Here is a 13694-nt window from a genome sequence, read left to right as displayed (position 1 = left end):
AAAAAAAAAAAAAAAAAGAAAGACAGTATTTTTTTCTCTAGTGATCTTGATTAGAAGTAGCTTCCTAACCCAGCTCTTCCACTGTTTCTAAATAAATAAATAAATAAATAAATTTTTACATTTTTCCTGAGTTGGGTATTCATTTGTGCAGATTCTACTTCAGCCTTCTGGTTATATGACAACTTACCCTGATAATTCAAGTAAGGAAATTATATCCTTCATGTACCAATTTCTTTATTAACAATCAACCTGAATTCTACTTCTGTATGAAAAGCCTCATAGGAGCACAAATCAAACAATTCAGAATGTCAACTGAATCTACAGACAATTCTGAGAGGGAGGAAGTGACCTATATGATAACCTGAAAGTTCAAAAGCATAGAATCTGGCTAACTACATTCTAATAGTCACCTCCTGCCCTGCCCCTCCCCACCATTGATTAGGGAAAAGGACTTTGTTGTTTAAGAAATTACAAAAATAAGAATAAATNTCCCCCAAATGCAAGCATGATGGCAAGTGTCTCAATAACTATAAGGTGATAGATTAACTGGTAAGAAACTACTAAAATAGAACAAATGGGTTACTGTGTTCAGGTATAAGAGAAATGTCTGTTCAAAGAGAAATAGGGCCTCAGACATCTTGTGTTGGTAAGAACACTGCTGCCAAGCCTAACAACCTGAGCTGACTCCTAGGATCGACTCCACANGGTGGAAGGAGAGAACTATTGCTGACTAACACATGTACACCCTCCTCCACAAACACACACATTAATATATTGAGGTTGGGTGTCTATAATCTCAGTGCTAAGAATGCTTGCCTAGCATCTTAAAGGATCTAGGTTTTATCTCCAGCACAATCAAGACAGAGAAGAAAAGGAATGGAAATGTGAGGGAAACAGAGGAGCAGAAACAATGATAGCCTGGCCTTCTTTTGTTTTATCATTTCATATTTAGACTTAAGTTCCTGGCAACTTGTATTTTGTTGTATGCCTTACAGTGTAATACTGTTGGAAGAACCGAAGAAAACTAATATTTAGTGATAGTCTTAGCTTACTAGTTTTAATCAATTTATGTACTCTAAGCATTATGACTAACCATTCCAGTTTTCTTAGGGGCTTACCAGGATACAGGAGCAGACCTCAGGGAGAAAAAGCTTCTAGATTAAAACATTTCCAAACATACTTCTATCTTGTTTTAAAAGTTAATTTCAGCTCAAATTTCATAGCCAATGGAAGAAATAAGACTTTCAGAAACCTTCACCTTCCTCTGATGCTATCTTTCTTTACTATTTGTTAGCTATTTTGAAACTGAAGTTAGGTCCATTCAAGTAAACAATTTTAAAAATTGTCTCAATCTATTTTTAGANAGAAATCATATCCATTATTTATAGGAGAAATGATGAAGGGGCATTCAGTATGATTTTTAAAGAACAGGATATTTTCCTNAAAAAGTGCTTTTTTCTTTTTCTTTTATTTCATGTATATGAATACACTGTAGCTGTCCTCAGACACACCAGAAGAGGGCATCAGATCCCATTACAGATGGTTGTGAGCCACCATGTGGTTGCTGGGAATTGAACTCAGGACCTCTGGAAGAGCAGTCAGTGCTCTTAACCACTGAGTCAATTCTCCAGGCTGAGAAAAAAAAGTGTTTTTCTTATTCTGAAGTTGTATATCAGACATCTGTTATATACTTAATTTACAAATTAAGAAAGTTAAAAAAACTTAAAAAAAAAATAAAAAAGACAGTTTCTCTTTATAGCCCTGGCTGTCTTNAAACTCCACTGTAGACCAGACTAGCCTCCAACTCACAGATTCACCTGCCTCTGCCTCACAGATGCTGGAAAGGTGTGTGCCACCACAGTCCAATGAAAAAATTTAATTCAGTAAACTAGTGCCAGAAAAAACAAAAACAAAAACAAAAACAAAACAAAACCCTGCAAAATAGCACTGGAGATGAAATATTTATAATCTGAAATAATCTGCATAGAATTAAACAAAGAAATAGAATATTAATTTTATTTTATGTAAGTTAATGTCAGGGAAAACCAGTGTTCACCTTTAAACATTTTTCCCAAAAGACGTAGCAAAATCTATGTTCTATCAAAATATACCCATATAAATATCAATTACGGTAGGAGCAAATCTCACCTCTACACTTTTCCTTTTACCAAGTGTTCTCACAGACTGTGTCCTCTTTTTTTCCTGAGTTAATTTATATTTAATTGTATAGTGAGTGGGGTGGTGGTGCATGCAGAAGNAAGAGGACGGGGACACATTGCTAGTACTGAAATTACTGAAAATCAGCTAAAGAGAAGATAGAAGGAGGATCTGATAGCACTGAGCTGCTGCCTTCACAGCCAAAGAAGAAAAGCTAACTTCCCATCAGCCTGTTTAGTTAATGAATGAAGAATGACCCACGAGCCAGGGACTTAGTAGAGAACCTGAATCTGGAACAGTCGGACACCAGGGCTGGCTTTTGGTTTTGCGGCTCTGCTACTAGTTAGCTCTGTAACTGCTCACCTNACCACCTGTGAATGTGAGAAGCTGGAACAAGAGACTTTTTGGTTCCTTTCAGGCTCTAAAAGTGTATTAAATTTATAATTCAGAAAGTAAGTGGGATACTACTTTCAAGAAATGGTGAAAATGCAGTTCTATTTATTCTTTATTTTCAAACTGAGGAGCTAGTAAGATTCTAAAGTATCAAATGGTGTGAGAATAAATTTAAAATTACAAATTGTGTGTAGCAGCAGGAGGTCTATTGGTATCAGATGTCTTCCTCTAATGCCCTGCACCCTAGTTTTCGAGAGGGTCTCTCACTGAACCTGGAGCTCAAGTGGCTGGACTGTGGCCAGCAAGTTAAGGCTGCTCCTGTCTCACATCTGTCCTCCCTCTCTTTCACCTCAATGCTGTTACAGCTCAGTGCTGTTATGCCCAGCTGTTACATAGGTTCTAATACTCAGGATCTTACAAGCAAGCTTCAACAACTGAGCCGTCTCCCTAGCACTTTAAAATTATCTNTATTGGTTTTAAAATTTAGGTAGGTCAAGTTGGTCTCTAACTTGAAATCCTCATTTTCTCTGCCTCCCACGTGCTGAATTGTTTTGTATCACAATGGCTCCTTTCTAGTATTCTTAACAAGAAGAATAAAAGATGTCTTCAATCACTAAAGAATTGAGGTTTTATTTTCTCCAATAAAGTATGTCCATTTCTCCCAGACACTAATGAAAGCATCACCTAAAAAATAGCCAACACTGAATTACTGTTCTTAAAATTTAAGGTTAGAAAGTTACTACATGAGCCGGCGGTGGTGGCGCATGCCTTTAATCCCAAAACTCAGGAGTGAGAGGCAGGTGGANTTCTCAATTTGAGGCCAGCCTGATCTACAGAGTGAGTTCTAAGACAGTCAGGGCTACAGAAAACAAAAAAGCTCAACTAACCAACCAACCAACCAACCAACCAAATAAACAAGTTACTACATGTATTTGCAGTCACATAACAGTCCATATGTAGGGGTCAGAAGACAACTTGAGGAAACTAGCTTTCTACTTAAATCATGTGGTCCTGGGACTGGACTCAGGTTGTCAAACTTGGTAAAAGTACCTTTAACAACTGAGTGATCTACTAGCCTAGGCTGAAAAATTTTAACAATAACATTATGAGTCTGAATTATTTGCTTAAAAAATCATTTTCTATTTAAGAGAGTATCTTATTAAGTATACATTAAGAGAGCATCTTTTATCTAGAGCGTGGATAAGCTAAGGATGAACTATTCGGGTCAGAAGAGTATTCTGAAGACTGACCTGCATGCACACTATGCATGAGAAGTACAGCACTTGCCAGGGTGTCAAGTAAGTTTTCTCTGCTTCTGTATGTTTCTAGTAAATGACTTAAAAACTTCTTCCATTAACGCATATTTAAGGAGCTTAATAACAAGTTTGTAAAAATNGTATAAAAATATGTTTGACGTCCAAATTCTGTCATCACAACTATACTATTATCACATCATACACACATGTCTACGACCACTAGCTCTGGCCCTTCACAGCAGGCAGTGAACCCCTGCACCTCACCTTGTCCTTACACGGCCTTTGGCAGTTTTGGGCTGCACACACAGCATTCTCATCGTCAGACTCCTCTGCCCCCGACCAGTCATACTTTGAGGGGATATCCAGCACCTTCCTCTCCCGTTTCTTCTCCGTGCTCTCTTTCACAAGCTCCACTTTGGCGGCAGCAGCCTTTTCTTTCTTTTTCTTTCGCTCTTCTTCTTTTGCTAATTTCTTGGCCAATTTATTCAGCTCTTTTGATTTGTCCACATTTAATTTTAATTTCTTCTTTTTAGGTTTATCTATTTTCTTTAGCTCCTTGGTCTTCTGTTTTCCTTCTCCAAAAAGCTGTTCTACCTTTTCTAGCTTCCGTTTNCGTTTCTTCTCTGAAGAATCCTTTCCTTTCATTTTTAATGGTTTCTCTTCTATGCTATCATCCTTCAAAATATGAAATTAATCAAGTCAATGCAAAACTTAAAAATAGTGTCACTCTCTTATGTGAGGTATTTAAAACAAGAAAATTAGCAGACAATTATTTTTTTAATGGTTGAGATTTCCNGTTTGGGATGATTACAGAGTTGCGGGAAGCTAGGCATTGGTGGTACACATCTGTAATCCCAGTTCTTGGGAGGCAGTTGCAATGGGGTGGCTTCAAGTTCAAGGGTTGCCTGGTCTATATAGTGAGAGTGAATGAGTTCTAGGAATGTATTGTGGTGGTATTTGCATACAATATGATGTACATAATAGAACTGAACTGTTTACTCAAAAAAGGTAAGATGATAGCTCTTGTGTTGTAGCTACTGTACCAACATTTTTAATTTTGAGTTTTAATTTATTTATTTAAATGATTTATATACTTTTATTTTATGTGCATTGGTGTTTTGCCTGCATGTATGTCTGTGTGAGACTGTCTAATCCCCAAGAAGTGGAGTTACAGACAGTTGTAAGCTGTCATGTGGGTGCTTAGAAATGAATCTGGGTCCTCTGTAAGAGCAGCCAGTGTTCTTAACTGGTGAGCTGTCTTTCCATCCCCTAAAATTCTTTATATGACAAAATGTATTATTCTAAATACCATAGAACCAGATGGTAGGGTGCTTGCCNGTAACCCTAGCACTGGGGAGGTAGAGACAGGAGGATCAGAAGGTCAAGGTCACCCTTTGCTACTCAGAAAGTGTGAGGTTGAACTTGGCTTCCAAAGTCCCTGTCTCAAAGAAAAATAAATAATAAACTGGTTAAGCCAAGTGTAGTTGTGTTCATCTTTAATCTCCCAAGACTCTAGAAGCAGGAGGTGTTTCTCTTTGAGGTCAAAGAGTAGAAAATAATACCAAACCCTAAATTCAGAAATGGACTGCTCATGCCTGCAAACCTAGCATGATCAAAGAGGATCACAGACATAAAAACACCAATATGAAATGCACACTGCTGATGCAAATGTGGTATGTGACTGTAAAGTATCCTAATTCATCCAGTTCTGCTTTACCACCTCCTTGCCTTTCTTTACCTGTGGGCATGTTTGGAAGTGCCAGTGGTGTGTGTATACATGTGTTGATATCAGGTGTCTTCAACTCTCCACTCTAGAAATTGAGGTACAGTCTCTTAATGGACATGGAGCTCACTATTTTGGCTAGTGTGGCTAGCCAGTTTGCTCCAGAGATTCCCTGCCTCTGTCTTCCACCCACTGGGATTACAGGCAGGCCACCAAGAGCATCTCCTTTTTTTTTTTTCTTTCCCCGAGACAGGGTTTCTCTGTATAACTCTGGGTGTCCTGGAACTAACTTTGTAGACCAGGCTGGCCTCAAACTCAGAAATTCACCTGCCTCTGCCTCCTGAGTGCTGGGATCAAAGGCGTGCGCCACCACGCCCGGCTTTTTTTTTTTGGGAGCATCTACTTTTAAAAAAAATGTATGTGCCAAACTCTGGTCCTCATATTTGCACAGAAGGCAATTCCCCAGCCCAGACTTTAAAAAATTTCAACATTTATCCAGTTATTTAAGGCAACTGTTATAAAACTGATTCTTTTTTNAAAAAAAGAGGCATTTTAAATGGTGTGTGTGGGTATANGCATGTGAGTGGAGGGGCTTTTGAAGTAGAGGAGGGCTTCAGACCCCAGAAACTGAAGTTACAGGTGGTTGTAAGCCACCTAATGTGGGTGCTGGGATCTGACCTGGAGCATATGGATAATCTTAACATCTCTCAACCCCTAAGCTGCTTTCTTGTTTTGTTTGTTTATGTATTTCTGAGAAAAGAGCTTGTGTAGTGGAGGCTAGCCTCAAAGTAGCCAAGGATGGTTTTGAATGCCTGATCTTGCCTCCACTTCCCATTTTAGGATTATAAGCCTGACCCATGCATGATACTTGGTTAAACTGTTTTTTAATCCTTCCTTCTCTCTAGCAGAAATAGAAGAATTATTACATAAAATTTCAATGAAGAAATAAGGAAACAAATATTTCTGCTTAAATGAGAGAACATGACTGCCAAACTACAACCCACTCTGCCATCCCATTGCCAGTATCATAGCACTAGTAAGGAACATGGACAGGTTAAAATCACTAATAAAGTCAGTATGAACTCCATACCTCCATGATATGTAAGAATCTGTCCTCTGAGGGTGGATGTGTGGCCTGCAAAATCCGCCAAATGTGTTGTGTCTCATCCAGAGACACTTCTAGGAGGTCTCCAACCATCATGAGTTCTTCCAACTGGGCTTTTGCTCCAGGAGACAATTCCAATACTGGAGGCTCCAAACTTCTGGGAACCAAAGGACTCTTCCGAGGCTGCTTTCTTGGAGTGCTAGAACCTTTCCCCAAGACATCAAGAAACAAAGCAAAGAACTGAAAGTGGTATACACATATTATGATAGTAAATGTTTAGAAAAAATTTACCTCTCCCCTTTATTGGAAATTTAGGTAACTGAATTATTATTTCAATACAAAAAAAGGTTTTTAAAATTGAATTAAATGGATAATATAATGATCCATAAAATTTCTAAAAGTTTATCATATCATAGAGAAAATAATCTCCATTTTCTAGGGATGTGAAATAAAGTATTACTTATTTTCTCTGGGTAGAAGAAAAGTAAACATCAGTGAGAAAGAATTCACCAAAAGAAAGAAGTTCCTAACAGTTAGAAATACCAAACACTCATACACATTAAAAAACAAATCACAAGACAAAAACAACAAAAAACTCAAGTATTAAAGTCTAACCAGGTAGAGTGGTACACTTGAAATCCTAGCACTTAGGAAGCTGATCCAAGAGGATTGTTTTAAGTCTGAAGCCAACAGAGGCTACACCAAGAGAATGAGGCCTACTAAAGCTACAGAATGAGACTGTCTCCACACCCNCACGTGTGCGTAAAAACCCCAAGCAAACCAATAAACTCCACAAAATAAAAGAATATCTGAGTCCCGTATTGATATTANGCATCAGTGAGTTCACTGACAGCTGGTACTGATCAAGAAGGTAAATGAAGGTCTAACAGAGATTGCACACAAATTATGACATGCAATCATGTGACCCCCAAAATATCCCTAGTTGGGACTCAATACGTCTATTATCTTTTCAGGTCATCATCTAATGATAGAAAATGAAAACAAATTTTGGCTTTTCCCAACCACAATAGTGTTTTCAAGTTCTCTCACTAGGTGGCAACCAGGTCATGTATTCAAGAGAGGTTGACAGTCTGGGTTAATATGATGTCTTTTCTATCTGTTTCAATTTACTTTCTAAATATATATTATTTTGTTTTTCTCAGGACTTAGGACCAAACTTAGGCCTTTCACTTGCTAGGCAAACATTACCACAGAACTCAATCTCCAAACCTTGTTTTCTGTTTTGTTTGCTTTTTATTTATGTTATGTGTGTGTTATGTGCAAGTGAGTACAGGCACATGTGTGCCACAGCATGTAGAGATCAGACGACAATGTTTCGAGAGTTTGTTGAGGGACCTGTTGTTTCTCCTGTTGTGCTACTTACTGCAGACAGGCTAGTCTGAGAATTCCCAGCCAAATCTGTCTCCACTTCCTACCTCTTGTACCAGTACCAGAACTACATACACATGACACTGCATCTAACATTTTTATAAGGGTTCTGGAAATAAAACTTAGGTTGTCAGATTTACATGGCTGGTGTTGAACCATCTCCCAGGCCCACTTCTGTTTTTATGAAGACAGGATCTCAGGTAGCCTAGGTTGGCCTCCAATTTGCTATCTGATAGTCAGGAACTCCCGGGCTCTCCCGCCTACATCTCCAAGTGCTTAGATGACAAGCATGTACCACCTTGCCCAGATTGTNCCTTTTCAAGAGGTAATTAATACCTTGAGAACAACTCTTAGAAGCAGAAGAATATGCATGCTCTGCACAGAATGAAGGTGCTGTCCACATGTGAGTCACCACTTCCTCAGACTTGATGGGAATCTCTTCATCACAAAAGAGATTGGGTTCCAGACTACTAGAGGACTTCACGCTGGCTGTATCCTAAAGAACAAGAAGTTATCAGAACTGTAACCAGTTAGTCTACAAAAAGCTAAAAATGAAAGCTTTTGTGACCTAAGATACTAAAAACATGACATTAAAATTGACTCTAATATTATATAATACATAATCGCCACGGCAGGGGCACCTCACCACAAACATAAGATAATTATTTAAAGTTTCACTTTTTTTTTTCTTTAAGTTTTGAAAAACTGCCATTACCACATACTCGAGGCAAATATATGACTATTTCTCTTCCACCCTCAGTCCTTAAGTATCAACAGCAGCAGGTTTAAAAACAGAACTTACCAAATACAAATCCTTAGCCTGTCCCTATAATTACCTTCATGTCATAGCCGTATGTCTCCCGAATATCTTCATCAGAATCTGTTTCTTCATCATCATAGTCCATTGTTTGGTGGGGGGAAGATGATACACTGCTCACCACCCGGTTAAAAGCAGACTGCTGGAAACTAGGTAAGTGTCCCTAAACAGTAAGATGAACAGACAGACTAAAACATAGGCAATTGATGTATGCTTAACACAAACAAAATGCAAGTATTTTACTTAAAAAGCAGCTAACAGACTTCTTCAACAGAGCAGAAAATAAATATNCTACAGTCTACCTAAATATTTTCAGGTAGTATTTCACTAAAATTACTTGAATTTTTACTGAGAAGAAAAGCAAAGCTGTGTATGCAGAAGGAAGAAGATGCTATGGACCACAGAACTGCTGGCAAATGATAGTTGCTTTCCTACCCAAGTCAACAGGTTAAATACATTTAAGTGGGCTGGTGAGATGGCTCAGTGGTTAAGAGCGCTGACTGCTCTTCCAAAGGTCCCAAGTTCAAATCCCAGCAACCACATGGTGGCTCACAGTCATCCGTAACGAAGTCTGATGCCCTCTTCTGGAGTGTCTGAAGACAGCTACAGTGTACTTACATATAATAAATAAATCTTTAAAAAAAATAGGCTTTAAAAAAAAATACATTTAAGTTACGAGGTACACACTGACAGATGCTACCACATGAAACATAAGAAGGTAAATTAGAAGCTGACCTGTAAATCTGGATTGGCAGCTGCTTTTTGGAGTTCTGCACTGATAATCTTTTCAGTTTTTTCTCTAGCTGCTTGTTCCACCATACGTTGGCTTAACACAGAGAGTTTGGCCAGGGCAGAGGACAGTTCATCTGTGGCTAAAGCTTGTCGTGCTTTATCTTGCCAACTCATGGCACGTTCTGTCAAACACTGCAGTGCTTCTCCTTCNGGCAACCGTACAGGCAACTTCTGAAGGGATACCAGGAGTGACAGAATAGTCTCTAGCCTTGGCCTCCGAGATCTCATGCAAAGAGGGCAAAGGAATTTTACATCTTTAGCCTGCCAGCTGGACCCCTTTTTCTGGGAACTAGATTTAGGAAGGGGAACACAGCTGTTATGGAACCAGTCTTTGCAGAGCTCACACTGTAGCATAAACCCACTGGCTGTCTTGCGGCAAATACAAAATTTCACTTCTTCTATGCGCTCCACAATTGTCATCTTGGCTAGGTTGGCTGCTCTGAGGGAATGCATGGCTTCAATCTCCTTTTGCTCTCGTTCTTTGAAAACTGCCACCTGTACACAACAAGCATTTAATTAAAAGAAATCATTCTAAATCACCCACAAAATAGTAAATGCTTAAGCTGAGGAGTGTTTCTCCATGTTCCAGCATCATCGTAACCAAGTACTGCCCTTCTAAAGTACAGTGGCAATTTCCTAAAACGTGTGTTAGCACACAAACATTTCTCACCTATGAAATGGACATTATACCACAGTACTTTACGTAAGGTACAGTATAAAGAGTGTGTTTCTTGAGATCAAGTACCCTAGGTACCAAGCCCGGCTATTGGACTCACAGACCACTAATCAGTGGTACAAATTTTCCAGATTTCAGTATTTCTGAAAAGTGCAGGCACACCACCAACCACATTTTATTGTTTTAAGGATTAAATACAATTATACACCAAAGTGTGGGTGGGACCATCTCTGGGCTGGTAGTCTTGATTCTATAAGCAAGCAGGCTGAGCAAGCCAGGGGAGCCAAGCCAGTAAAGAACATCCCTCCATCTATGCATCAGCTCCTGCTTCCTGACCTGCTTGAGTTCCAGTCCTGACTTCCTTGGTGATGAACAGCAGTATGGAAGTGTAAGCCAAATAAAACCTTTCCTCCCCAATTTGCTTCTTGGTCATGATGTTTGTGTAGGAATAGAAACCCTGACTAAGACGCAATCCCACTAAAATCAGGACTAGACAAGGCTGCCCACTTTCTCCCTACCTACTCAATATAGTATTTATAGAGGAGANAGTGCGGAAAACCCTCAAAGATATGGGCACAGGGGGAAAATTCCTAACAGAACAGCAATGGCTTGTGCTGTAAGATTGAGAATCGACAAATGGGACCTCATAAAATTGCAGTTTCTATAAGGCAAAAGACACTGTCAATAAGACAAAAAGGTCACCAAGAGTTTGGGAAAGGATCTTTCTTTAGCAATCCTAAATCAGATAGGGGACAAATATCCAATATATATAAAGATGGACTCCAGAAAATCAAATAACTCTATTAAAAAATGGGGTACGGAACTAAACAAAGAATTCTCAATTGAGGAATACCGAATGGCTGAGAAGCACCTGAAAAAATGTTCAACATCCTTTTTTTTTTGGTTTTTCGATAAAGAACATCCCTCCATCTGCTTGTGGACGTTGTACATCGTGGTGCGCACTAGGCTCCGCACCACGATGTACAACGTCCACAAGCAGAACAATAAGGAATAAATGTGGAGGTTGGGAATATAACTCAGTGGGATAGCACCCAACCATACATGAGGTCATAGGTTCTGAGCAGCCAAAAAAAANAGAGAGAGAGAGAGAGGGGCGGGGGAGGGAGGGAGGAAGGAAGGAGGAAAAAGTGGGGGAAATTCTTTGGGAAAAGAAGAGCAAACCTCTTACACTATGACATGTGTGCAGGTGCGNCTGCGCACACATACACACAAGATAGGTAAACAAATAGTTAAGAACCTGCTAACATCTTCATAAAATTTTGCATTCAGAGAGCAAACTCANGGTCTGTCCNTTGGATCCTTACCACCATGGCTGTATCTCTTGACTCCTCCAGTCCTTCTTCTAAGTCACTCAAAGGCTCAAGGTCGAGGTCCTTCTCCTTTTCTTTTTCTATTATTTCTTTTACTTTTTTCCTCCTGTTTTTACCACTCCCATATACACCAATGTCAGTTCGTGGACTTAGCACCTGCAAAATTTTAAAAATATTTAAAAATAAACTCTAGTTCAAAAATTAAAACCCTTGAGAGTAAAAATAACCATTAATGCAACGCTCTCCATGCCCAAGGTACCAATTCACTTAACTTTAATGTTTAAGAGGCAAGATCTTACTCTGTAGCCCTGTCTGTCCTATAATTTATGGTGATCCTTCTCCCTCACCCACCACATCACAGGTATGCTATCTAATTAAAATTTCACAACTGTACACAGCAGTTACTAATTCCCAGATTTTATTGATAAGAAAAATGGACTCAGACAAGGGACAACTTGTCAAAGGACAAAAGCTGAAATTCCAAAGTGTATCTATCCTCTTTGACTACTGTTAAGATGTTCAACTGTTCAAGATAAAAAGAATTAAATTTGTCTCTGAGGGATAAAATTCTTTAGCAGAGTCTGTTGACAGAAGTTTAAATATATGCTGGTTGCTTTTCATGGATACAGCATAGATTAATGAAATAAGAGTTTGCCTAAGACTCCAAGTTTGAATTTCACATCTGATACCAGCTAACAGAAATAAATTATAATGAAGGCTAAGTTAACCGAAAAGACCCCTTCACTAATACCTCTACGGGGAGTGGTTTATCAACTGCTGTGAGAGTGCCGAAGCACACACATGAATTATTCCTCACCTGTAACAATGTATGGCTGGAATTCTTTTTAAGGAAGGTCCGCCCAGTCCGTTCTCTCCAGGCCCGTGCTGCTGCTACCTGTGACTCCACTTGAGGCAAGGCATCAAGACGCACAGGGATAGGGCGTCCTTTAGCAGATAGGCTCTCAAGCTGTTCCAAGTAAGCATAGTTGTTGCCACTCTGGAAAAAGAAAAAGTAGATCCATACAATTTTAATTCTTTCATGGAATCTGGCAAAATATTTGGAGGAACTTAGTTAATGCTTTCGTTTCTTTTTTTTTTTTAAATTCAAAACAGGGAATGGAACCTATCCTTTGTAGACTAGGCAGGTAGTAGATCCACTAAGGGACACCTTCAGTATTCATGTTAATTTCTGTCTTAAACAAAGTAATTAGGTCNCATCAATGAGAGGAGAGACCCTTGGTCTTGTGAAGATCATATGCCCCAGTACAGGGAAATGCCAAGGCCAGGAAGTGGGAGTGGGGATCAGGGTGGGGGGTTTAGGGGATTTTCGGGATAGCATTTGAAATGTAAATGAAGAAAATATCTAAAAAACAAAACAAAACACCCAAAAAACAACAAAAAAAACAACCATAAAATGTTATTAATCCTAACTCAGCAATTTTATTCCCACAAGTCAAGACTAGAAAAAATAGTTTCAAAAAAAGAAATGGGCAAAGAAATCATGGAAAATACCTGTACCTTTCATTCAGTTTTCTAGAAATTAAAGCTGTTCTTTGGGTGGGGGTGTCTAATTTTAAAAAGTACATTTAAAGGGATGGAGAGATGGTTCAGTGGTTAAGACCACTGACTGTTCTTCCAGAGGTCCTGAGTTCAATTCTGAACAACTAACTACATGGTGGCTCACAACCATCTGTAATGGGATCTGATGCCCTCTTCTGGTGTGTCTCTACACAGTTACACTGTATTCATACACATAAAATTAATAAATAAATNTTTTTTAAAAAGTACATTTAAGAGTAGTTTCTATTAATATAGTAATAATGTAAGATATTACTTCACGATCACCCCCCCCAAAATTAAAAACATAAAAAACCTTTGGTTTTTTAAACAAAAAAATGATAAATATTTCAGATTCAAAATGGACAAGGTCTACAAAGAAATTCACTTTTTTTTTTACCTATAACAGAAAAGGCTTAGTAACAAGTAAAATATTTAAAACTGAAGGAAGGGTATAGGTCAGCAGTAGAACACTCCAGTGGTCAGTCCAGAGATCCA

The 13694-nt window shown here is 38.8% G+C and overlaps 1 protein-coding gene across 1 annotated transcript in view; it reads right to left on the bottom strand.

Annotated features, from left to right (window-relative positions):
* Kdm5a (lysine demethylase 5A) overlaps positions 1-13694 on the bottom strand; it is a 70013-nt gene that overhangs the window by 6408 nt on the left and 49911 nt on the right. Inside the window, 7 exon segments of the mRNA XM_029478250.1 lie at positions 4071-4481; positions 6620-6840; positions 8360-8519; positions 8860-9003; positions 9576-10127; positions 11634-11795; positions 12457-12636. Coding sequence (XP_029334110.1) covers positions 4071-4481; positions 6620-6840; positions 8360-8519; positions 8860-9003; positions 9576-10127; positions 11634-11795; positions 12457-12636 — 1830 coding nt within the window.

This window comes from Mus caroli, chromosome 6 (assembly GCF_900094665.2).
Source record: "Mus caroli chromosome 6, CAROLI_EIJ_v1.1, whole genome shotgun sequence".
NCBI lineage: Eukaryota > Metazoa > Chordata > Mammalia > Rodentia > Muridae > Mus > Mus caroli.
Note: the sequence above shows the minus strand (reverse complement) of the source record. Positions and strands in the feature narration are given on the sequence as shown.